Source organism: Salmo trutta, chromosome 19, assembly GCF_901001165.1.
Source record: "Salmo trutta chromosome 19, fSalTru1.1, whole genome shotgun sequence".
Taxonomy (NCBI): domain Eukaryota; kingdom Metazoa; phylum Chordata; class Actinopteri; order Salmoniformes; family Salmonidae; genus Salmo; species Salmo trutta.
Genome location: NC_042975.1, coordinates 3,879,870 through 3,906,550, shown reverse-complemented (window position 1 = coordinate 3,906,550; position 26,681 = coordinate 3,879,870). Strand labels below are relative to the sequence as shown.

General features: G+C 44.8%; 1 protein-coding gene across 7 annotated transcripts; it reads left to right on the top strand.

Moving 5' to 3' along the window:
• The first annotated feature begins 3,940 nt into the window (after positions 1-3,940).
• uspl1 (ubiquitin specific peptidase like 1) lies at positions 3,941-26,200 on the top strand. Of its 7 annotated transcripts, none has more exons than XM_029699455.1 (9): positions 3,941-4,081; positions 4,412-4,455; positions 5,425-5,547; positions 6,215-8,339; positions 8,640-8,750; positions 11,611-11,746; positions 18,583-18,708; positions 21,167-21,327; positions 22,996-26,200. In XM_029699455.1, exons 2-9 carry the CDS (start codon positions 4,453-4,455, stop codon positions 25,341-25,343), a joined length of 5,133 nt encoding a protein of 1,710 aa, XP_029555315.1. In that variant the 5' UTR covers positions 3,941-4,081; positions 4,412-4,452; the 3' UTR covers positions 25,344-26,200. The 7 variants fall into 7 exon arrangements, with proteins under 7 accessions (XP_029555315.1, XP_029555313.1, XP_029555316.1 ...); XM_029699453.1 differs by having other exon boundaries at positions 4,412-4,578; XM_029699456.1 differs by having other exon boundaries at positions 4,412-5,547; positions 6,215-7,354; positions 7,523-8,339.
• Positions 26,201-26,681: the final 481 nt, after the last annotated feature.

Below are 26,681 nucleotides of genomic sequence, written 5' to 3'. Positions count from 1 at the left end.
CACTATCAATGAAGATGTATCAATAACAGTATAAAGAGGCAGTATTAAAGCAACGAGGTTCTACTTTTCAATACAAGATTATTTAACAAATGTTCATCACACTGTATAATCTAATGCATGTTGATAGCAGAGGGACTCTTAACAAAATAATGAGGTTTAATGAAAACCGTAGCCTAATAAAACTAAAAGTAGATAAGCAATTTTAAGACCATTTATTTTTCTATTTTATATGTCCTCACTATAGTCCTCATTACCACAAACGGAACAATCCGTTTTATCCGCGGTCTTCTGGCTATCTGAAGCAGTGTTGACCGCGCTTTTATAGGGCTACAGTTTTGACACGAACCGTTACTTTGTACCGTTATTTTTTTCTGCTATTGTAACTGTTACGTTTTTGTTAGAATGTAGCTAAAGGATAAACCTTGTGGATACATACATGCATTAGGATACAAGCAAGTGGATCCCCTGGAGACCTGCTAGAATAACTTTGATGTCAAAGCGCCGACACATGCGTGTATGTTCCAATTCTCACATGCGCTGCTAGCGCTCCTATGAATAGAACTGTATTGCGTTGCACCAGGCCCATACAGGCGCATTAAAATCACACGTATAAGGTCAACCCGTTTCATTGATTTAAGCCTAACTTAAAAGTTAAATTAAAAAACAATCATATATCATTAAGAAATATAATAATATTTCGATTTTGACACATTTTGACAGATTTGATTGGACCTTTTTGTAGATAGCGCTATATTCCATGCCTTTTATACCCTTTATATCTTTGTATCACAGTATATCACAGTGAATGATGGTTTTCTCATTCCTTAGTCCCTCAAGCTCAAATTCATCATCATCATCATCATACCAGTAACTCAAGCCCCCAGCCCCATTTTGCCATGAGGCCGAGAGAAAATTGTGCAGTTTTAAAGCTAATTTCTAGTAATTAAAATAATAATAATAATGGTATATGACATGGGTGATGGTGATAATGATGCTTTCGTCCACAGTCTGATTGTAATTTGCTGTTAGTTAGCCACCTTTGTTGGCATTATCATCTTCAATTAAATAGCCCTGGATTTACAGTGTACTGCTACAATCAATCAATCAATCAATCAATCAATCAATCAATCAATCAATCAAAGTATCAATAAGGAATCCTGCTTTATATTCACCAGGGCCTGTATGCAGACTATGTTGCCTGCAGTTATGTCAAACGTCTCCATTGACTTGGGAGGTAGGATTGGTACCCTCTCCATTGTATTTGGAGGTAGGATTGGTACCCTCTCCATTGTCTTTGGAGGTAGGATTGGTACCCTCTCCATTGTATTTGGAGGTAGGATTGGTACCCTCTCCATTGTATTTGGAGGTAGGATTGGTACCCTCTCCATTGTCTTGGGAGGTAGGATTGGTACCCTCTCCATTGTCTTGGGAGGTAGGATTGGTACCCTCTCCATTGTATTTGGAGGTAGGATTGGTACCCTCTCCATTGTATTTGGAGGTAGGTTTGGTACCCTCTCCATTGACTTGGGAGGTAGGATTGATACCCTCTCCATTGACTTGGGAGGTAGGATTGGTACCCTCTCCATTGTCTTGGGAGGTAGGATTGGTACCCTCTCCATTGTATTTGGAGGTAGGATTGGTACCCTCTCCATTGTATTTGGAGGTAGGTTTGGTACCCTCTCCATTGACTTGGGAGGTAGGATTGGTACCCTCTCCATTGTCTTGGGAGGTAGGATTGGTACCCTCTCCATTGTCTTTGGAGGTAGGATTGGTACCCTCTCCATTGACTTGGGAGGTAGGATTGGTACCCTCTCCATTGTATTTGGAGGTAGGATTGGTACCCTCTCCATTGACTTGGGAGGTAGGATTGGTACCCTCTCCATTGTCTTGGGAGGTAGGATTGGTACCCTCTCCATTGTCTTGGGAGGTAGGATTGGTACCCTCTCCATTGTCTTGGGAGGTAGGATTGGTACCCTCTCCATTGTCTTGGGAGGTAGGATTGGTACCCTCTCCATTGTATTTGGAGGTAGGATTGGTACCCTCTCCATTGTCTTAGGAGGTAGGTTTGGTACCCTTAAACATACAGAACAGTGAAAGGGAGACTACTGATTGTGGCATCTATCAGATTTTGCCATAGGAATACATTCTAGCACAGTGCTATAAAACAATAAAGGGGAAGCAATTGATGATACTTAACATTTGAAAAGGGTACATGTCACAGTCACATCTTTGAAACAAAGGGAAATTGTCAATGGAGCCGGCCCTCATAGACACTGATCTACGATTAGTGTAGCAATTCCACCCCTCATATCTACGATCAGGATTCAGGGAGCAGAAACTGAACCCAGATCTGTGCCTAAGGGCAACTTATATTGTCATCTGTCCCGTGTGGCAGTAGTAGCAGTAGTACCTGCAGCACGATGACAGAAAGTCACACAGCCTGTCCATGAAGCACAAGGAGGAGAGGAGAGGAGAGGAGAGGAGGGGAGGGTAGGGGAGGAGGGGAGGGGAGAGGAGAGGAGAGGAGAGGAGAGGAGAGAGGAGAGAGGAGAGGAGAGGAGAGGAGAGGAGAGGAGAGGAGAGGAGAGGAGAGGAGAGGAGAGGAGAGGAGAGGAGAGGAGAGGAGAGGAGAGGAGAGGAGAGGAGAGGGGAGAGGAGAGGAGAGGGGAGGGGAGAGGAGAGGAGGGTAGAGGAGGGTAGGGGAGGAGGGGAGAGGAGAGGAGAGGAGAGGAGGGTAGGGGAGGAGGGGAGAGGAGAGGAGAGGAGAGGAGGGTAGGGGAGGGGAGGAGGGGAGAGGAGAGGAGGGTAGAGGAGGGTAGGAGAGGAGAGGAGGAAAGGACAGGAGAGGGGAGGGGAGGAGGGGACAGGAGAGAAGAGGATGGGAGAGGAGGGTGGGGTAGGAAAGAGAAGGAGAGGAAGAGGAGAGGAGGGTGAGGGGAGAGTTCATCACCAGTGTATCTATGCATTCTAATGAGGCCTCTCTGGAAAATAAATATGCAAATTAATTTGTAATCAGAAGAGAAAATAGAGGACAGCAGCGGTGCATACAGGAGGGGCTGGAAGAAGGGGTGTCAGAGTGTGTTTATGTGTACGTGCATGTGTGTGTGTTCAGGTGTTGGGGGGGTATTGGGAAAGGGGAAATAAGGAAAGGGGGGAGAGAGGCACCACAGAGGAAACAAGGGGAGAGGTACAGCCGGGGAAATAAGGAAAGGGGTGGGAGGTATAAACGAGAGACAGGAGAAGGGGATGTGGGGGGAGGAGGGACAGGAGCACTGAGCTATAAATGAAGGGGGCATTGTTTTTCAGATATTTGTAGCAGGGGCGGTATAGGTACCTCACCACCCCGCCTTCTCGCCTCTGTACCCCGAAAACCCCCGTACCCCAAAGAACCCCCGTACCCCCTCTTCGTTTAATGTTTTTTCTCTTGTAAATTCAAATCAGAAAACGACAAACAAAGGATGAAATATTAGCATTTTACTCTATTTTACATTAGTCTTGTTTTTTTTGTTTGTTTTTTTTACAGTTCCCTCCTTTAGAATAGTAGCACAGCAATTACTAGTATTAATACAGCAATTATTCACATTATGAATAAGCATATAATCTTATATTATCATCAAATGTATCAAATTGATTGGATTTCATAATTATTATTATTATTAAATACAAAGTCCTCATCACACCAGTCAAGTCAGTGGTACTCTAGGCTATATTACCGGCTAGCTAGCAGAAACATCTATTTTTCAGACCTCTAGGCCTTCACAGTGTCTGTGTGTCGCAGCAACTTGAATCTGCTGTTCTTCTCCATTTGAATCACATTGTTCAAGTCTAGACAATAAGATGTAATACATTTGTATGGCCAGTGGGAGGCGGTACACTGACGGCTTGTTTCCTCATTCGAAAAAAGGGGGGAAGGTAAAGTTTGTTACACAACCGGCGTCAAGCCCCCAAAACCGGAAACAGAACGTTTCGACCACGATAGAGGGATACGCTATGGAAAGCAACACAACACCGGCAGGAGTTGATTCATTATTGTGATCATCACCATCGTCTCTAAATTGAATAAAGTATGCTCTTTAGCGAGGTAGGTAAAAAAAATAATAGCCTGGTTTTAAGGTCCAGCGCATTTTCGAACTGCTCGCTAGCTATCTAACGTTAGTTTGTATTGCTAATAAGCTAGCTATCCACCACCACCTTCCATTAGCAAGCTAGCTAACGTTGGTATTTTTGTGTTTAAGAGTTTCATACGGTATCACAGCAGCAATGGATTCATGTATGATCATGTAAACTGTATTTTGACATTATTATTAACAATTAAGGACGTACCTATAACTTTAAGCTATTAGCGTGCGATCCAAACGTAATGCCAACGTTTTGCTACGTTAACTTTGCTAATGTGCTGTCCCCCCCGTAGCCCTTCATGCGGAGGAGGTGAGCCTGGTTGGTCACAGGGATATGGTAATGTATAGTGACTAGCGCTGGACACAACAACAACAACAAGGAACAGCAGATTTGCCTGTGATGAGTTGCGAAGGCACTGGTTTGGGGGCCCTGGGCCCACTTGCAGGGTATTGGGAAAAAGTCAGTCGAACTCATTGTCTTCCTCTCCTCTACCCTTACTGTCACTTGTGCAAAGCTATTTTGGATTTAAGGATTTATATTGGGTATAATATCCTTATTGTATCCAAATCAAAATCCAACAAAAAGAATACTCAAATGAAAATTGGAAATCTTTGCTTTCGAAAGGCGAAACGTTTGTGTGGATGTTTTTTTGTTGTTGAGGGTTATATCAATTGGCCTGGTACATTGCACATAATGCATGTCCCTGTGAATTCCTACTCAAATCATTGAACTTCATTACAATTGGACTGGACTTTGTAATATTTCAGCTCTGATACTTTCATACTCGCTCTAACAAACTCAATGATCCTGTGTACTCTGACCTGATACTCCAGTGTACTATATGACATTGACATATTATCTAAATATCTTAGAATCAATGATACTGTATTTGATACACTTAAACAGGGGGTGGGCCAACTCCAGTCCTCGAGGGTCTGATTGCCGTCACACTTTAACACAGCTGATTAATCACATTGTATTCTAAACTGAAGATCATGATTAGGTGATTATTGGAGTCGGCTGTGTTAGCTGGGAGCTGGGGGCAAAACTGTGGCACCTATCAGGCCCTCGAGCACTGGAATTACCCACCCCTTGCACTAAAGCACTGAATTATATTTAGAAAGATATTGAATGATATTCCATGTTACTGTATGACACTCACCTGTGCTCAATTATGCTGTACGATGCTCTGTGATGCCTTACGGTATGTTGTCTCCTAGGCGACTAAGCTGCCCTCCCCTTCTCCTGATATCGATCAGGTTATTTAACATGTTCTCTGTTGTCCATAATGATTGGTCCCTGCAGATCCAGGAGCGCTCAGACTCGTTGGAGACCTGTCCATGGTGTGCTGCTAAAGGGCAGACTCAGGCCCTGCGTTCCTATAGGATCGGCATCCAGGACTTCGTCACCCTCTGCACTGACCCACAGGTAGGCTAATGCTAACACACGCGCACAATCAGCACGACAAAAAACAGTGGGGTATTTCACACAGCAGGGCCAATGAGTGAGGATCAAAGACACACGTTCTAGTAGTTTGTCTGAAACGAGACGCCCGATTTAGTCGCTTGTTATAGAAACATGTCTGAAACAAGATGCCCGTTTTTGAGTAGTTTCCTGTAAAAACATTGTTTCAGTGTCTTGTCCTTTGTCTAGGTTGGCTTTGTTGTCCGGCGTAGTGGCAGTATTAGGAGGGACTTAAGGCATGGGTGAATTATGTTACTGTTGGTAGTCAATGCAGCCAGACACTGTGCTAAAGTGTCCTTTCACTGTCCGACTGCTAAAGTGTCCTTTCACTGTCCGACTGCTAAAGTGTCCTTTCACTGTCCGACTGCTAAGGTGTCCTTTCGCCGTCCGACTGCTAAGGTGTCCTTTCACTGTCCTACGTTATAGAGAGTGGATGTTGTCCTGTAGCGTTGTCCTGGACCTCACCTTGAAAGAAAGAGTAAATACAAGTTCTAGGTTGAAGAAGTTTCCCAGATAGTTACCCGTTAGAATAATTTATTCCTTCAGCGCCGGTTCTTGCCAGGCCGTAAATAACAATGTTGTTCTTAATTGACTAACCTGTTTTAAATAACCTCTACCCTCTCTCCCACAGTGCCTGTTTCCCCTGGTATCCAGGCCTTTGGAAGATGTCCTGGCCAGCCTCGTACCACCTCTACCCCAAACACAGACGGGGAGGAAGAGGAAGAGTCCCTGTGGGTTGGAGAACGGAGACTCTGTACCTTCCCCCAAAAGCGCACGATCAGAGGAGGCCGTATCACAGAATGAGATTCGCCCAGTCGCCATGATCACCAGCACCAAACTCAACGGGGAAGGCTGTTTTAATAGGACGAAGCACACAACGCCAGTACAGAAGGAGAGAATCAGCCAATCAGAACCCACAGACATGGAGCTGGTGGATAAAACCCTCAACTATCCACTTCCTGAGACTGAGAGGGAAGGGGCCAATGGATACCACAAGGATTCTGATTGGCCGATCCCAGAGGAAATGGACCAGGAAGTCCTAGATGAGGATGAAGAGGGAGAGGATGGTGTCTTTCTCCCAGAGGAGGGTACACCTACTTTAGACAGTGGTTTGCCTCTCCCAGAGAAGACTGTACCTACGTCACAACTGGCAGTGTCTTTTGTAGACACTGAGCCTGCACCAAAGGAGGTTATCTGTCCTTTAGACAAGGCTGTATTTGCCCTAGAGAAGACTTTATCTCTCCCTCGGGTAGCCGTTTCTGCCCCAGAGAAGATTTTACCTCCCTTACACTTGGCTGTTTCTGCCTCAAAGAAGAATGTGGTTGCCCCAGAGAAAGCCTTGGCTCCACAGGTAACTGTCCCTAATTTACAGGACACAGTCCGTCTCCTAGAGGATCTGATTGCCCCAGGGGAGGCTTTTTCTCTGCTAGAGGAGGCTCTACCTGTCCCAGGAGAGGCTGTCTCTCTGCTAGAGGATTCTCTACCTGTCCCAGAGGAGGCTGTCTCTCTGCTAGAGGAGGCTCTACCTGTCCCAGGGGAGGCTGTCTCTCTGCTAGAGGATTCTCTACCTGTCCCAGGAGAGGCTGTCTCTCTGCTAGAGGAGGCCCTACCTGTCCCAGGGGAGGCTGTCTCTCTGCTAGAGGAGGCTCTTCCTGTCCCAGAGGAGGCTCTACCTGTCCCAGGGGAGGCTGTCTCTCTGCTAGAGGATTCTCTACCTGTCCCAGGGGAGGCTGTCCCTCTGTTAGAGGATTCTCTACCTGTCCCAGGGGAGGCTGTCCCTCTGTTAGAGGATTCTCCCCCTGTCCCAGGGGAGGCTGTCTTCCCGTTAGAGGATTCTCTACCTGTCCAAGGGGAGGCTGTCTCTCTGCTAGAGGATTCTCTACCTGTCCCAGGGGAGGCTGTCCCTCTGTTAGAGGATTCTCTACCTGTCCCAGGGGAGGCTGTCTCTGCTATGGAGGAAGATGCGGAGGGAAAGGAGCCTGTCCCTACCATGGAGCCTGTCCTGGTCTTGCACGAGGCTCTAACTGTCATAGAAGAGGCTTCACCTGGCATGAAGGACGGTCTAAGTGTCTTACTGAAAGATAAGAAGGAAGAAGAAGCTCTGTTCGCCTTGGAGAAGAAGGAAGAAGTCGCTACACTTGGGGCTTTGGAGGCTGTGTCTATACCTGCCATGATTGAGGTTGTCCCTGCTTTAGAGAAAGAGGAGGAGGATCTGCCTGTCTTTGACGAGGAAGAGAAGATGCAGGAGGAAGAGTGCCCCCCACAGGGGGGGTGTAGACCCTGCAGTGTGGACCTCAGTCAGAGCAAAGTGCCTGATAGTCATGATGAGGAAGATGATGGTCCTATCAGAGCTAGAAGAAGAGCTCACAACGCCCAATGTCTAAGCACTGAGGATGAGGAACAGGAAGTAAGCATCAAAGAGGAAGTGGAAGTCCTGACACCGCCGCCGAAAAAGAAAAGGGGTCGGCCAAGAAAGACTGCTATTATTAATTATACGCAGGAAGTGTTGCCCGACTTTGACCCTAAAGTGATCTCGACGGGGGAGTTGGTCCCAGTTCCCGGACCTCACCTGTTCTGGAGGAACGAGCACAGTCTGGATTGGCTGAACACCTTGCTGGTAGCGCTGGTCCACTGTCGCACCCTGAGGGACAGACGACCCATCAAGAGGCCCACTGTAGGTCAACCTGTCTGGGATCTGTGTGAGAGGTACGACCGGGCCTCTAGTCTCAGCACGGCCTACCAACACACTGGCGCAGGTGGGTGGACTTATCTATTTGCTAAGGTTTATTTGAATTGATGTACCACATTGGCAGCTAAGAGCTGAATATCTATTTGGAATTGGACAGAATGTATTCGTAAGCTCTCTTGCTCTGATCCAATACAGCTGCTGTTAGCAGTATCTCTTGTGTATTCCTCTCAATTTGACATTGTACAGCATTTTCCACTTTCCAGAGAAGTCCTAAACAAGTAGTATTTTTTTTTATTTTTGTTTTTGGTCCTACATGAATGTTTACACTTAATTTGAGTCCGTCTCCCTGTCTCTCACCTCTCTCCAGACGGTGTAGTCAGAGTGCCCTCTGCGGTGTTACAGAGGGTCCAGACTGAGATGCAAGCCATCAGGACGGCCATCTTTAAACTGCTGGAGCCTCTACTGAAATGTAAACTGGGTAAGAATCTGAGTGCATACGTTTTAAGAATGGTTGCCCCCCCCCCCCCCCCCCCCCCCCCCCCCGCGGGGAGTCAAACCCCACAATCCTGGCGTTGCGAGAGCCGTTCTCTACCACTGAGAAGTTTCCAGAACAACAGAAGTTTACGGAGGTGAAAATTGACACATTTTATTTCAGGCGATAATTCGCTCTTTTGATCTCAAAATGGCTCATCCATGAGAATAAAACTTTGCGGGGGTGATCTATCACTCTACATCTACGCACTTGAAGGAGAGTCTTCTCCCTGTGTGATCACTGCCATCTCTCTGGTAATGAATGACTGAGCACAGAATTCAACCCGTCCTCCAATTTAGAACATCGTAGTTCAGAATGATTGTTTTATCATATAACACGTGTGACCTGCTAAAAAAAATCACCCCGAAAACCACTCAAAAGTTATGCCCCAAATTAGGGCTGGGCGATATATCGAATTAAGTCGATTAATTTGAATTTATGTCTTTGTGCGATATTCCAAATGCCTCTATCGTGGAGTCTTTAAACATTTTTTTGTTTGTTGGTATTTTATGTTCTCTTGTTCCCATGTTGTCTTTTTGGTCTCGTCTCCTTCACTCCTCTGTCCTGTGCATCTTCCCATTTACACCAGAGGTCTGTATGCCCTCGAGCGGCTAGATGTCCTTGGTTGATGCTTATCTATAAAAACCCTCTTAGGCCTCACTCTCCCCTCCCCCCTATCTGAGATATCTACTGCAGCCCTCATCCTCCACCCGTTCTGCCAGTCACATTCTGTTAAAGGTCCCCAAAGCAAACACACATCCCTGTGTCGCTCCTCTTTTCAGTTCGCTGCAGCTAGCGACTGGAACGAGCTGCAACAAACACTCAAACTGGACAGTTTTATCTCCATCTCTTCATTCAAAGACTCAATCATGGACACTCTTATTGACAGTTGTGGCTGCTTTGTGTGATGTATTGATGTCTCTACCTTCTTGACCTTTGTGCTGTTGTCTGTTCCCAATAATGTTTGTACCATGTTTTGTGCTGCTACCATGTTGTTACTTAGCTTGGCTTGATATCGTTAGTAAAATGTTGGTATTGCGATACTTGGCCTGATATCGTTAGTAAAATGTTGGTATCGTGATACTTGGCTTGATATCGTTAGTAAAATGTTGGTATCGCGATACTTGGCTTGATATCATTAATAAAATGTTGGTATTGTGATACTTGGCCTGATATCGTTAGTAAAATGTTGGTATCGTGATACTTGGCTTGATATTGTTAGTAAAATGTTGGTATCGTGATACTTGGCCTGATATCGTTAGTAAAATGTTGGTATCGTGATACTTGGCCTGATATCGTTAGTAAAATGTTGGTATCATGATACTTGGCCTGATATCGTTAGTAAAATGTTGGTATCGTGATACTTGGCTTGATATTGTTAGTAAAATGTTGGTATCATGATACTTGGCCTGATGTCGTTAGTAAAATGTTGGTATTGTGATACTTGGCCTGATATCGTTAGTAAAATGTTGGTATCGTGATACTTGGCCTGATATCATTAGTAAAATGTTGGTATCGTGATACTTGGCTTGATACCGTTAGTAAAATGTTGGTATCGTGATACTTGGCCTTATATCGTTAGTAAAATGTTGGTATCGTGATACTTGGTCTGATATCGTTAGTAAAATGTTGGTATCGTGATACTTGGCCCGATATCGTTAGTAAAATGTTGGTATCGTGATACTTGGCCTGATATCGTTAGTAAAATGTTGGTATCGTGATACTTGGCCTGATATCGTTAGTAAAATGTTGGTATCGTGATACGTGGCCTGATATCGTTAGTAAAATGTTGGTATCGTGATACTTGGCCTGATATCGTTAGTAAAATGTTGGTATCGTGATACTTGGCCTGATATCGTTAGTAAAATGTTGGTATCGTGATACTTGGCCTGATATCGTTAGTGAAATGTTGGTATCGTGATACTTGGCTTGATATCGTTAGTAAGATGCTGGTATTGTAATACTTGGCTTGATATTGTTAGTAAAATGTTGGTATCGTGATACTTGGCCTGATATCGTTAGTAAAATGTTGGTATCGTGATACTTGGCCTGATATCGTTAGTAAAATGTTGGTATCGTGATACTTGGCCTGATGTCGTTAGTGAAATGTTGGCATCGTGATACTTGGCCTGATATCGTTAGTAAAATGTTGGTATCGTGATACTTGGCCTGATATCGTTAGTAAAATGTTGGTATCGTGATACTTGGCCTGATATCGTTAGTAAAATGTTGGTATTGTGATACTTGGCCTGATATCGTTAGTGAAATGTTGGTATCGTGATACTTGGCTTGATATCGTTAGTAAGATGCTGGTATTGTAATACTTGGCTTGATATTGTTAGTAAAATGTTGGTATCGTGATACTTGGCCTGATATCGTTAGTAAAATGTTGGTATCGTGATACTTGGCCTGATATCGTTAGTAAAATGTTGGTATCGTGATACTTGGCCTGATGTCGTTAGTGAAATGTTGGTATCCTGATACTTGGCCTGATATCGTTAGTGAAATGTTGGCATCGTGATACTTGGCCTGATATCGTTAGTAAAATGTTGGTATCGTGACAACCCCACTCTGAAAATAGGCACGTTTTTCTTGCAGTTAACGCAGATGCTTGTGTTGTTGTTGTTGCCTCACCAGTTAGCATCCCCTATCTGAACCTCTCCTAGAAGTTAGTCCCAACCATGTCTTCTTACCTTCATGACTTACACACACATTCCCTAACATTACCTTTGATTCCAGATGGACCCGATTTGACCTCACCCTTGACCTCACCATGACCCCTGCTGTGTTGTCTCCTCTCCTGCAGGTCAGAATGAGAGGCTGGTTTTCGTCCTGCCTCTCCTCCTCGGGGCTGACTCCTGGGCCGAGCCTCTCTTCCAGCACGCGTATGACTGGCAGTTTCAGTGTATCTCAACAACTTGCCAGCATGCCACCAAAACCAAGTAAGAGTCGTCGTTAACTTGTTTGGGCCAGTTTTCTGGACGTAGATTAAACCTAGTCTTGGACTAAAGAAACACTTTTCAATGGAGAATATATAAAATCTAATGTTATTGGTCACAGTCACATGGTTAACAGATGTTAATGTGAGTGTCGTGAAATGCTTGTGCTTCTAGTTCTGACAGTGCAGTAATATCTAACATGTAATCTAGCAATTCCCCAACAACTACCTAATAACAATCTAAAGGGATGGAATAAGAATATGTACATATAAATATATGGATGAGCGATGGCCGAGCGCCATAGGCAAGGTGCAGTAGATGGTATAAAATACAGTACATACATGCGATATGAGAAATGTAAGATATGTAAACATTATTAAAGTGGCCAGTGATTGGGTCTCCATGTAGGCAGCAGCCTCTCTGAGTTAGTGATGGCTGTTTAACAGTCTGATGACCTTGAGATAGAAGCTGTTTTTCAGTCTCTCGGTCCCAGCATTGATGCACCTGTACTGACCTCGCCTTCTGGGTGATAGCGGGGTGAACAGACAGTGGCTCGGGTGGTTGTTGTCCTCGATGATCTTTTTGGTCTTCCTGTGACATCCATTTCTCGATCAGTGATTTAGTGATCAATATCCTCATTAGTCGTCATCCTAGAAGATCTGTTTTTAACAACTTCTTTATTTTTCATGGTAGTCCCACTGCAATACTGTATACTCCCACTGCACTACTGTAGACTCCCACTGCAATACTGTATACTCCCACTGCAATACTGTATACTCCCACTGCAATACTGTAGACTCCCACTGCAATACTGTAGACTCCCACTGCAATACTGTAGACTCCCACTGCAATACTGTAGACTCCCACTGCAATACTGTAGACTCCCACTGCAATACTGTAGACTCCCACTGCAATACTGTAGACTCCCACTGCAATACTGTAGACTCCCACTGCACTACTGTAGACTCCCACTGCAATACTGTAGACTCCCACTGCAATACTGTATACTCCCACTGCAATACTGTATACTCCCACTGCAATACTGTCGACTCCCACTGCAATACTGTCGACTCCCACTGCAATACTGTATACTCCCACTGCACTACTGTCAACTCCCACTGCACTACTGTATACTCCCACTGCACTACTGTATACTCCCACTGCAATACTGTAGACTCTCACTGCAATACTGTAGACTCTCACTGCAATTCTGTCGACTCCCACTGCAATACTGTAGACTCCCACTGCACTACTGTATACTCCCACTGCACTACTGTCGACTCCCACTGCAATACTGTATACTCCCACTGCAATACTGTATACTCCCACTGCACTACTGTCGACTCCCACTGCACTACTGTATACTCCCACTGCACTACTGTCGACTCCCACTGCAATACTGTATACTCCCACTGCAATACTGTCGACTCCCACTGCAATACTGTCGACTCCCACTGCAATACTGTCGACTCCCACTGCAATACTGTATACTCCCACTGCACTACTGTCGACTCCTACTGCAATACTGTATACTCCCACTGCAAAACTGTATACTCCCACTGCACTACTGTCGACTCCTACTGCAATACTGTAGACTCCCACTGCAATACTGTCGACTCCTACTGCAATACTGTATACTCCCACTGCACTACTGTATACTCCCACTGCACTACTGTCGACTCCCACTGCAATACTGTCGACTCCCACTGCAATACTGTAGACTCCCACTGCACTACTGTCGACTCCCACTGCAATACTGTCGACTCCCACTGCAATACTGTATACTCCCACTGCAATACTGTATACTCCCACTGCACTACTGTCGACTCCCACTGCAATACTGTATACTCCCACTGCAATACTGTAGACTCCCACTGCAATACTGTAGACTCCCACTGCAATACTGTATACTCCCACTGCAATACTGTAGACTCCCACTGCAATACTGTAGACTCCCACTGCAATACTGTAGACTCCCACTGCAATACTGTCGACTCCCACTGCAATACTGTCGACTCCCACTGCAATACTGTATACTCCCACTGCAATACTGTATACTCCCACTGCAATACTGTATACTCCCACTGCAATACTGTAGACTCCCACTGCAATACTGTAGACTCCCACTGCAATACTGTATACTCCCACAGCAATACTGTCGACTCCCACTGCAATACTGTATACTCCCACTGCACTACTGTCGACTCCCACTGCAATACTGTATACTCCCACTGCAATACTGTCGACTCCCACTGCAATACTGTATACTCCCACTGCAATACTGTCATTTTACATTTACATTTTTTTTTTAAACATTTTAGTCATTTAGCAGACGCTCTTATCCAGAGCGACTTAGAGTAGTGAATGCATACATTTCATGCTTTCTTTTTTTTGTACTGGCCCCCCGTTGGAATCGAACCCACAACCCTGGCGTTGCACACACCATGATCTACCAACTGAGCCACACCGTCGACTCCCGCCGTCGACTCCCGCCGCGATGCCGTCGACTATGTCGTATGAACCTTAATGGTCAATCAGAGAGCAGATATCTGCCTCTTCCCTCCTCCTACTTTCAGTGGACAGATCACCTGGCCTGTAACAGCATCCTACACAGGCGCAACACGCTGCTGAGATGGGCTGCATAAAAGAGAGGGCAGGGGAAGACTGGTGAAGTGATTATATCAACGTGGTGATTGTACTGCTGGAGAGCCCAGTCTTTTGCTCTGAGAATGTATTTTTTTAAGAAGAAGGATAGGAATCGATTTGGAAAGTGAGTCATGAATGAAAACAAACGTTTATCTCATTTCCTTTCCTAATTTCCTTCCTCCGGTTTTTGTGTATTGGTCGTATTGTGGCTCTGAGAAACCACTACCAATGTTCCAATACAGATAGCAGTTATTGGACAACATTTTCTCAGTACAAAGAGCCAAAATAAAATATGGCTGACTAATAGTGTAAATTTATTGTTGTGATTATGACTCTTCAAGAAACTAGGTCCAGTAACTACACGCTGAGCATGGCAAAATGTTTACAGCCGCGCTGTCAAGAGGGGCCGGCTGAAATGTTTTGCTCGCACGGCGTGGGGGGGTGGCTGCTGCATGTGGGTACGCAGACCAGCGAAACACTGCGGCCCCTCGTGAATATGAGAAGCTGCGTCTCTGTGTTGAACTGGTCTTTTGAATGGCAACGACATGGAGGTAAATGTTGACAGAAATGGGAGTGTACAAGGCAATGTCAGAGAAACTGACCGACATCAACGGGATCAGATGGTGTGTGTTAGGGGTGCGTGGGGTCAGCTGTTTGTTCGCCCTGTAACCACCCGACTATATGTGATAGTGAAAATCTGAGGCCCTCACCTGACCCAAACCCACGAATATAGAAAATACATTTTTTAACAGACCTGGGGTACAATATTTATTTGTCAGGATCAGGATATGTTTTCGCTTATAATTTCTGATATTTTGGTAGGCTATTTAATTTCTGGTATTTTGGTAGGCTATTTAATTTCTGGTATTTTGGTAGGCTATTTAATTTCTGGTATTTTGGTAGGATATTTAATTTCTGGTATTTTGGTAGGATATTTAATTTCTGGTATTTTGGTAGGATATTTAATTTCTGATATTTTGGTAGGATATTTAATTTCTGATATTTTGGTAAGATATTTATTTTCTGATATTTTGGTAGGATATTTAATTTCTGATATTTTGGTAGGATATTTAATTTCTGATATTTTGGTAGACTATTTCATTTCTGATATTTTGGTAGGCTATTTAATTTCTGGTATTTTGGTAGGCTATTTAATTTCTGGTATTTTGGTAGGCTATTTAGAGAGTTTGGGACTGTACGGTTCTATCTGCATTTTTGTGAAAATGTATTTATTGACCTGGCCTCGTTCTGTTCAATGGTTTCTACCTATACAGTGCATTGTGGAAGTATTCAAGCCCCTTGACTTTTTCCACATTTTGTTATGTTACAGCCTCATTCTAAAATGTATAAAATAAGAATCCTCAGCAAAAACATGTTTTTAGAAATGTTTGCAGATTTAACTGATGTCACATTTACAAAGGTATTCAGACCCTTTACTCAGTACTTTGTTGAAGCACCTTTGGCAGCGATTACAGCCTTGAGTCTTCTTGGGTATGACGCTACAAGCTTGGCACACCTGTATTTGGGAAGTTTCTCCCGTTCTTCTCTGCAGATCCTCTCAAGCTCTGTCAGGTTGGATGGGGAGCGTTGCTGCACAGCTGTTTTCAGGTCTCTCCAGAGATGTTCGATCGGGTTCAACTCTGGGCTCTGGCTGGGCCACTCCAAGGACATTCAGAGACTTGTCCCGAAGCCACTCCTGAGTTGTCTTTGCTGTGTGCTTAGGGTCGTTGTCCTGTTTGAAGGTATACCTTCGACCCAATCTGAAGTCCTGAGCGCTCTGGAGCAGGTTTTAATCAAGGATCTCTCTGTGCTTTGCTCCGTTCATCTTTCCCTCGATCCTGACTAGTCTCCCAGTCCCTGCCGCTGAAAAACTTCCCCACAGCATGATGCTGCCACCACCATGCTTCACCGTCGGGATGGTGCCACCACCATGCTTCACTGTAGGGATGATGCCAGGTTTCCTCCAGACGTGTCTCTTGACATTCAGGCCAAAGAGTTAAATCTGTGTTTCATCAGACCAGAGAATCTTGTTTCTCATGGTCTGAGAGTCCTTTAGGTGCCATTTGGCAAACTCCAAGCGGGCTGTCATGTGCCTTTGACTGTGGAGTGGCTTCCGTCTGGCCACTCTACTATAAAGGCCTTATTGGTGGAGTGCTGCAGAGATGGTTGTCCTTCTGGAAGGTTCTCCCATCTCCACAGAGGAACTCTGGTGCACAGTTAGAGTGACCATTGGGTTCTTGGTCACCTCCCTGACCAAGGCCCTTCTGCACCAATTGTTCAGTTTGGCCGGGCGGCCAGCTCTAGGAAGAGTCTTGATGGTTCCAAACTTCTTCCATTTTAAAGAATGATGGAGGCCACTGTGTTCTTGGGGACCTTCAATGTTGCAGAAATGTTTTGGTACCCTTCCCCAAATCTCCACAGACAATTCTTTCGACCTCATGGCTTGGTTTTTGCTCTGACATGTACCAACTACTGTGGGACCTAATATAGACAGGTGTGTGCCTTTCCAAATCATGTCCAATCAATTGAATTTACCACAGATGGACTCCAATCAAATTGTAGAAACATCTCATGGATGATCAATGGAAACAGGATGCACCTGAGCTCAATTTCGAGTCTCATAGTAAAGGCTCTGAATACTTATGTAAATAAGGTATTTCTTAATTTTTTTTAGACATTTGCAAAAAATGTTTTACATACATGTAGATTGATGAGGAAAATATGTATTTAATAAATTGGAGAATAAGGCTGTAATTTAACAAAATGTGGGAAAAGTCAAGAGGTCTGAATACTTTCCGAATGCACTGTATAGTACTCTAAATACCCCAATTCATGATAAGTTCAAAAGAATACAAGATAAAAAAAAAAAATACACCATTATAAACCATTAAGGGTTTGGAAATTTAAAGACAATTCTGTCATCTTTTTGAAGATATAACCTTATATTTCCAAGCTCTCTAATTGGATACATACAGCTTCTATTCTGTTATTACATGTTGCCCTAGACGACTAAATCAACCCTTTGCTCACCAGAATGTCATTCAACAAAAAGTTTTCTCAGTCATTTCTGCTTCTTTCGCAGAGCAAATGCGTTTAGGCACCGGGGAGAAAATGCAATAACCCTCCCAAAGAAACGGGGAACGATGTTCAGTTTGACCGGTTGTAAGGAAATAGTAAAAATGACCCAACATCTTTCTGATCAGATTTCAGTTCGTCTTGGATGTATATTTTGTTGTTGTTGATATACTATCAGCTTTTATGATGCTGATAAAGACAGCACCTCTACAGACGGTATCTAAATGCCATTCGCAATCTCTCAAGATACTGAAAGAAATCATATTTCTTCTGTTCCTGAGTCAAAATGTAGCCTACATTTTGGTGTATAATTTTACTGCAATAATGAATTCTGCAGGAGTTGATGTTAAGGCTATGTGAGAGGTTATAGACCCACAGTCAGTGTCCAGATTTCAGTTTCTGTTTAACCTATCTGAACAGTAGGCTACAGTTCTCTTGACGTGCCATAGGCCTATTTGAAGTCCCCGTCTTGTGACTGTCGAATTTCTGTAGCGCCTCTCACAATAATCACCCGTAACGTAGCCGGAACTTAGCCATAACGTAGCCGTTGTGTAACGTATCCGTAGCGTAGCCGGAACGTAGCCGTAGCGTAGCCGTTGTGTAACGTATCCGTAGCGTAGCCGTAATGTAGCCGCAGCGTAGCCGGAACTGCTATCATCCTCTTATACCACTTCAACAAATCTTTTCCAAACATTACTTTCCGTCCCTCCCTTCTCTTTATTTTCAACTCTCCATTTCGCAGCTTTTCTCTTACAGAATTAAACGCTGACATTGTTCTTTTTGCCACCATGGATCAATGTTAACTTTTTCTGCCCATTCCCGAAAGCATTGGGCGACTGGCTTGTCGGCTATTTGGTGCAGTTGGGCCCTAAAGCTTAGATTTATGCACTGATGCCAGATAATGAAAGATTAACCTCAATGTAGCCTATAGATATAAAATGCACAATAATTATACTTTAAGGGATTGTTTTCTCTTTTTTTAAATTATTATTATTTATTCAACCCGCCAGCCCTTCATCCACACAATATTTAATGACCCTAAACCCTCCCACACGTCACTAGTGTGTGTCAGTATTCAGATGAAGAAACATAAACTATCAAATTAATTTTTCTTTCAGATGTAAGAAGACCCTCACCACCTTCACCAAGGTGGTTACTGATTGGCACCCTCTCAATGCTGCCAACCAATCACGTTGCAACAAGTGTAATAAGACGAAGCAAGCCAGGATGTTGGTGCTGGAGAGGTGAGGGCGCGACCTTTAACCTTTTCATACCTGGTGTGGATCTCAACTAGGGGTTGGGGTCAATTCTGTTTTTTTTTTCATTTCAGGAAGTAAATGAAATTTTTAAATTATATTTCCATAATTGAAATGTCCTTATAGGAAGAAAATAGCGGAACTTTCAGTTCAGTGGAGGAGAATTACATTCTCTCTCCGTCTCTATTCTCTCTCCGTCTATTCTCTCTCCGTCTCTATTCTCTCCGTCTCTATTCTCTCTCCGTCTCTATTCTCTCTGTCTCTATTCTCTCTCCGTCTCTCCGTCTCTATTCTCTCTCCGTCTCTATTCTCTCTGTCTCTATTCTCTCTCCGTCTCTATTCTCTCTGTCTCTATTCTCTCTCCGTCTCTCCGTCTCTATTCTCTCTCCGTCTCTATTCTCTCTGTCTCTATTCTCTCTCCGTCTCTATTCTCTCTCCGTCTCTATTCTCTATTCTCTCTCCGTCTCTATTCTCTCTCCGTCTCTATTCTCTCCGTCTCTATTCTCTCTCCGTCTCTATTCTCTCTGTCTCTATTCTCTCCGTCTCTATTCTCTCTCCGTCTCTATTCTCTATTCTCTCTCTGTCTCTATTCTCTTCGTCTCTATTCTCTCTCCGTCTCTATTCTCTCTCCGTCTCTATTCTCTCCGTCTCTATTCTCTCTCCGTCTCTATTCTCTCTCCGTCTCTATTCTCTCTGTCTCTATTCTCTCTCCGTCTCTCCGTCTCTATTCTCTCTCCGTCTCTATTCTCTCTCCGTCTCTCCGTCTCTATTCTCTCCGTCTCTATTCTCTCCGTCTCTATTCTCTCTCCGTCTCTCCGTCTCTCTTCTCTCTCCGTCTCTATTCTCTCTCCGTCTCTATTCTCTCTGTCTCTATTCTCTCTCCGTCTCTATTCTCTCTCCGTCTCTATTCTCTCTCCGTCTCTATTCTCTCTCCGTCTCTGTTCTCTCCGTCTCTATTCTCTCTCCGTCTCTATTCTCTCTGTCTCTATTCTCTCCGTCTCTATTCTCTCCGTCTCTATTCTCTCTCCGTCTCTATTCTCTCTCCGTCTCTATTCTCTATTCTCTCTCCGTCTCTATTCTCTCTCCGTCTCTATTCTCTCTCCGTCTCTATTCTCTCTCCGTCTCTATTCTCTCCGTCTCTATTCTCTCTCCGTCTCTATTCTCTCTGTCTCTATTCTCTCTGTCTCTATTCTCTCTCCGTCTCTATTCTCTCTCCGTCTCTATTCTCTCTCCGTGTCTATTCTCTCTGTCTCTATTCTCTCCGTCTCTATTCTCTATTCTCTCTCCGTCTCTATTCTCTCTCCGTCTCTATTCTCTCTCCGTCTCTATTCTCTCTCCGTCTCTATTCTCTCTCCGTCTCTATTCTCTCTCCGTCTCTATTCTCTCCGTCTCTATTCTCTCTCCGTCTCTATTCTCTCTGTCTCTATTCTCTCCGTCTCTATTCTCTATTCTCTCTCTGTCTCTATTCTCTCCGTCTCTATTCTCTCTCCGTCTCTATTCTCTCTCCGTCTCTATTCTCTCTCCGTCTCTCCGTCTCTATTCTCTCTCCGTCTCTCCGTCTCTATTCTCTCTCCGTCTCTCCGTCTCTATTCTCTATTCTCTCCGTCTCTATTCTCTCTCCGTCTCTATTCTCTCTCCGTCTCTATTCTCTCTCCGTCTCTATTCTCTCTCCGTCTCTATTCTCTCTCCGTCTCTATTCTCTCCGTCTCTATTCTCTCTCCGTCTCTCCGTCTCTATTCTCTCTCCGTCTCTCCGTCTCTATTCTCTCCGTCTCTATTCTCTCTGTCTCTATTCTCTCCGTCTCTATTCTCTCTCCGTCTCTCCGTCTCTATTCTCTCTCCGTCTCTATTCTCTATTCTCTCTCCGTCTCTATTCTCTCTCCGTCTCTATTCTCTCTCCGTCTCTATTCTCTCTCCGTCTCTATTCTCTCTCCGTCTCTATTCTCTCTCCGTCTCTATTCTCTCTCCGTCTCTATTCTCTCTCCGTCTCTATTCTCTATTCTCTCCGTCTCTATTCTCTCTCCGTCTCTATTCTCTCTCCGTCTCTATTCTCTCCGTCTCTATTCTCTCTCCGTCTCTATTCTCTCTCCGTCTCTGTTCTCTCTCCGTCTCTGTTCTCTCTCCGTCTCTGTTCTCTCTCCGTCTCTATTCTCTCCGTCTCTATTCTCTCCGTCTCTATTCTCTCTCCGTCTCTATTCTCTCTCCGTCTCTATTCTCTCTCCGTCTCTATTCTCTCTCCGTCTCTATTCTCTCTCCGTCTCTGTTCTCTCTCCGTCTCTATTCTCTCCGTCTCTATTCTCTCTCCGTCTCTATTCTCTCCATATCCATTTTCCTCTATTCTCTCTGTGTCTTTACCTATTTATTCAGTTAGTGCACTTGGTGGAGGAGAGGAGATGAGTGCTGTCTCTTCTTCTGTTTCCTGACATTTCCTGTGTCGTTTCTTCCAGGATGTCTCCTGTGTTTGTGCTCCATTTTGCAGGAGGTCTCCCTGACAACGCCCTAAGTGTGTACTCCTTCACCTTCCAGCAGCAGAGATACTCCGTCACCACTGTCCTACAGTACGACCAGCCGCTCAACCACTTTGTCACCTGGATACGCAGACCTGACGGTCAGTTTGTCTTTTTTTTTAAACATTTTTTAAATTTAGTGTCTGTTTCAACTCAATTCAGTATAACTTTTTTTATTTGTCCCCTCGGGCGAATCCGACTGTCTTTTCATTCGTGTTGTTGTTGTTTACTGGTCACTGAGTGAATTTGTGTTATTTTTATTCATACTTCCATTATCAAAGGATAGAAACAAATCTAGATTTTTTATAACTGAAAAGTCAGTCTGTCCAATAATGTGTAGCGTTTATAAAATGCCAATCGGTAGGTCTCTTTACGTTGTGTTGTGGAAACTCTAAAAGACATGGACACCAGAAATACCTTCAATAATCCATTTATTTATCACAAGGATTCAGCACCTTCCTACTATTGAGGAATGGTCTGAGAGGGAGCATGTTAACCATTCCTCTGTGACCAGTAACTGTGTATAAAACCCATTCCTCTGTGACCAGTAACTGTGTATAAAAGCCATTCCTCTGTGACCAGTAACTGTGTATAAAACCCATTCCTCTGTGACCAGTAACTGTATAAAACACATTCCTCTGTGACCAGTAACTGTGTCTAAAACCCATTTCTCTGTGACCAGTAACTGTGTCTAAAACCCATTCCTCTGTGACCAGTAACTGTGTCTAAAACCCCATTCCTCTGTGACCGGTAACTGTGTCTAAAAGCCATTCCTCTGTGACCAGTAACTGTGTATAAAAGCCATTCCTCTGTGACTAGTTACTGTGTATAAAACCCATTCCTCTGTGACCAGTAACTGTGTATAAAACCCATTCCTCTGTGACTGGTAACTGTGTATAAAACCCATTCCTCTGTGACTAGTAACTGTGTCTAAAACCCATTCCTCTGTGACCAGTAACTGTGTATAAAACCCATTCCTCTGTGACTAGTAACTGTGTCTAAAACCCATTCCTCTGTGACCAGTAACTGTGTATAAAACCCATTCCTCTGTGACCAGTAACTGTGTATAAAACCCATTCCTCTGTGACTAGTAACTGTGTCTAAAACCCATTCCTCTGTGACCAGTAACTGTATAAAACCCATTCCTCTGTGACCAGTAACTGTGTATAAAACCCATTCCTCTGTGACCAGTAACTGTCTAAAACCCATTCCTCTGTGACCAGTAACTGTATAAAACCCATTCCTCTGTGACTAGTAACTGTGTCTAAAACCCATTCCTCTGTGACCAGTAACTGTATAAAACCCATTCCTCTGTGACTAGTAACTGTGTCTAAAACCCATTCCTCTGTGACCAGTAACTGTGTATAAAACCCATTCCTCTGTGACCAGTAACTGTCTAAAACCCATTCCTCTGTGACTAGTAACTGTGTATAAAACCCATTCCGCTGTGACCAGTAACTGTGTCTAAAACCCATTCCTCTGTGACTAGTAACTGTGTATAAAACCCATTCCTCTGTGACTAGTAACTGTATAAAACCCATTCCTCTGTGACTAGTAACTGTGTCTAAAACCCATTCCTCTGTGACCAGTAACTGTGTCTAAAACCCATTCCTCTGTGACCAGTAACTGTGTATAAAACCCATTCCTCTGTGACCAGTAACTGTGTATAAAACCCATTCCTCTGTGACCAGTAACTGTGTCTAAAACCCATTCCTCTGTGACTGGTAACTGTGTATAAAACCGATTCCTAACATTCTCTCTTCCAACAGGATCATGGTTAGAGTTTGATGACCTGAAGCATCCTGACTGTGTCTCGCACACCCAGCTGGTGGTCCCTCCTAGAGAGATCCATGTTGTCTTCTGGGAGTTGGAGACAGACCGACCGGACAACCCACAGACAACCTGTTCTTCTCATCCCAAAACTCTGACTAGCACTTCCTTGATACAGAAAGAACTGAAGCGACCTCACTTATCCGAGCTCTTTGTCGTTAATGAATCTCTTGACCTTTCTCAGACGGTCTCTGATGACGCAGACATGGACGCCACCATAACTGCTGACTATATAGATAACAATATGGACACAACATTAACGAATAACGTAGACTCTCCCATCATCATTGGTTCCACTTCCGTGCATGCTGATGTACCGGTCCAGTCCCGGTCTCACGACCTCTCTCTCCCTCTCAATGACACAGCCGTTGTTGAGGCGCTGACGGTGTCTGACAATACCGACAACGACATCGTGGACACCCCGGTAACAGCCGGTGACCCGTCCATTGGTTCTGCCACGCTGCTCGACACCTTCGAAGGCCTCTCCCACGATGACATCGTCACCCTGACGCTCGTAGAGGTCAAAATGGACTCGGAGAGCAGGACGTTGGACGACATCACCCCGGCTCCCGAACAAAATGGAAGAGACGTCTGCTTTCTCTCTGCTCCTAGATCTGAGACCGAGACCCTCCCATCTGCCCATGAAATGACCCCATCTGCCCATGAAATTACCCCATCTGCCCATGAAATTACCCCATCTGCCCATGAAATTACCCCATCTGCCCATGAAATGACCCCATCTGCCCATGAAATACCCACTGAATCTGAAACGCCCTCTGAAACAGACGATGAAGACCTCGTCGAAAGGCCAACGTCACCCGATACGGCCAGTGAGTTTCTCCCTGACAGCAGTGACGGTCCGTCTGAGACCGACTCTGAAGAACTCACTCCTAGTCCTCCCAAGGTCAGGAGGGGCAGCAATAGATCTAAAATGGCATCCAACACTCCAGTTGCTGCAGCAGCTAAGGTGGTCAAATCAACAACAAAACCAATGGCACTTCCTGGAAACTGCGGTGAAATAATCCTGCCTTCCGTTGTATCTATGATGTCACCATCATGTGTGGAACCCAGCACCGCAGCACCAGAGTTCCCTCCCCCTCTCCCGCCCCACCCCAAAACCCCCAATACCTCCAACTCTCTGCAGAGCACACCTGGTCTCCCTCTCCCGCCCCACCCCAAAACCCCCAGTACCTCCAACTCTCTGCAGAGCACACCTGAACTCCCTCCCCCTCCCCACCCCAACTCCCACTGGTCGTACCTGCTCAGCCGTCACCCCACCTCCACCCCCACTCCCCCCAGCACCCAGAGACAACCCAACCACTCAACACCCAACCGCTTCCAGCAGCTTTCACAGACCCCTAAGATGGCTCCCCTCAACCCAGACGCCAGGCTGAAGAAGCCTCCGCCTCTCCCCAAACCCAGACTCAGTAAGGAGGACAACGAGGCCCTGCCGGTGAAGGCCGCCGAGATGTACGGAGGGTTCCAGGCCAGGAGCAGGAACGTAAATACAAACGTAAACAATGTCTCTTCCAAGACTTCACCTCCAACCCAACTCCTCTCTCAAAGAATTGACCCTCAAAATGGTGTCTGGAAGACACCAAGTCAGCCTGGCGCCCTCGCCTCGCGAAAACCCCCTATCGACAACACTACAGCAGCGTATCCTATCATGACCTCACTTCCTCCTTCTCCGGGAGTCACGAAGCTCCCTAAAATCTCTTCCTCCAGGAATCAAGATCCCGGTGGCCAGGTCTCGAAGGTTCCGGCCGGCCTCAGTGAGACAGAAGCCCTCAGGTTCAAGCTGCTGAAGAAGCTGAAAGCCAAGAAGAAGAAACTAGAGAAACTGAATCAGATGTTGGGTTACCAGGGGGCTGCAGTAGGACAGGAAGTGACCCGCAGACCAGACTGCGCCGACCTTCGCTCCCCCTCTACTGTTAGCTCCAGTACCTCCGCCTACGACAGCCCGGCTTACGACGAGTTCTTCGCCGAACTTCTGTCGCCCGCGACGACTGCCAGCAATCTATCACCGGACAGCACGGGCTTCCTGGATATGCTGACCACCAATGGGCAAGAAGGGGGAGGGAACTTGGCGTGTGGGGGGAATGCGATTGATGGAGCCTCGCAGGCGATGACCTTACAACCGGCCAATCACGGTGTAGTAATGCCACTGCCTGGTCTAGATGGGCCAATCATGACCTCCGGTGAGAACTTCCTGGAGGAGTTCATATCGGGGTCGGCCAATCAGCAGATGGAGACAGAAGCCCTCAGTGCTTTTGACCTGTTCTTTTAGGCTTCGTTAACCACAGGTCTAGGATCTGCTATCTGCTTAACAACCCCTGAGCTTAAACTACAAAACTTAGCTCAGAGCAGTGACGACATCTCAGATATCTCCCTAAATAGGGCGCTACTACTAGTCCTACAGAGCCTCTGGTCAGTATTACAGATCCTCTTCAATGAAAGGTTTTCTCACATCTAATTCTTTGAGTAGGTCACTATATAGGAAGTAGAGTTGCCAGTTTAGGCGTAGACAGTTGCTAGGAGAAACGACATGCTACTACACCTTTCAGTCGTGTGTGTGTGTGTGTGTGTGTGTGTGTACATGGCATCAGTGGGTTGTTCTGTTATTGGTAGCATGTTGTCACACAAAGCGGAATCTTAACAGCTTGCCAGTAAACATCAACACTCCGATATCGTTCATGTATTTACTTGTTTACAAAAGAATGTTGAAGTTGAATAATGTTGATATTCACTGAAGCTTTGTCCAAAATGACAGACTTGAGGCTTTTAAACGAATGTGAAATATAGAGAGCTTGTTTCAGAGTAAAGTTAATAGGCGAGTGATCTGATCCTGCTTCGTAATGTTCAGAAGAAATCACGATACTGTTTTTTGCTTTGATTTTCCCTTTTATTTTTTGTTCTTCTTCTTCTGTTTTGTCTGAATTACTTAAAATCCTGAACTAGGATAGAAGCCTGACAACTAGGATAGAAGCTGGGTTTGTGTTTTAGTTGTGGTAGAAACTCTTATCTTGTCCATCAGTTGTTTTCAATGTATTTTTGTAATACAAAAGTGGCAGTTGTAAAATGTTGTACAGGATTGGGTACTGTATGTAATTCTAATAAAATCAAATGCTTTCTTTACATGGAGGACTTGTTTGAGTCCGTATCTATTATTTGAGTCTGTTTGATGTATTTCTACACCCCCTGGACAGGATAGTTGTTGGTCACAAGGCCTTTTCCCCTAATCTTATATATATTTTTTTTGGTATGGTAGCAAGTGGAAAATATTATACTGTGAATCCTAATAGCCAATCAATCAGGATGCAAAATGCTCTGTGTCACATGACATACTGTCAATATACAGGAAATTAAGTCTTTGGGGGGGGGGGAGATTTGTGAGAATCAGCTAGCCTGGTTCCAGTCTGTTGGCATGGAGTGGCGTAACGGCACAAACCGTCTAGAACCCAGGCTAAGAATCAGCCGCAAGCTGCGGGAAATCAAATTTACTTGGCTAAAAAGTAATGGAATGAGAAACTTATCTTTTTTGTAGTTGTGGTCTTTATTACAGGGTGATTCAAATGTGTTAACTACTAAATGTTATAAAAATAATTGGTAAGTAGTTAGTTCAACT

Coding starts and splice junctions, on each gene's coding strand:
- uspl1 (XM_029699450.1), top strand. CDS start 5,314: ATGCCTTACGGTATGTTGTCTCCTAGGCGACTAAGCTGCCCTCCCCTT. Junction 8,340..8,639: donor CTACCAACACACTGGCGCAG/GTGGGTGGACTT, acceptor ACCTCTCTCCAG/ACGGTGTAGTCAGAGTGCCC. Junction 11,747..18,582: donor CAGCATGCCACCAAAACCAA/GTAAGAGTCGTC, acceptor TTTTTCTTTCAG/ATGTAAGAAGACCCTCACCA.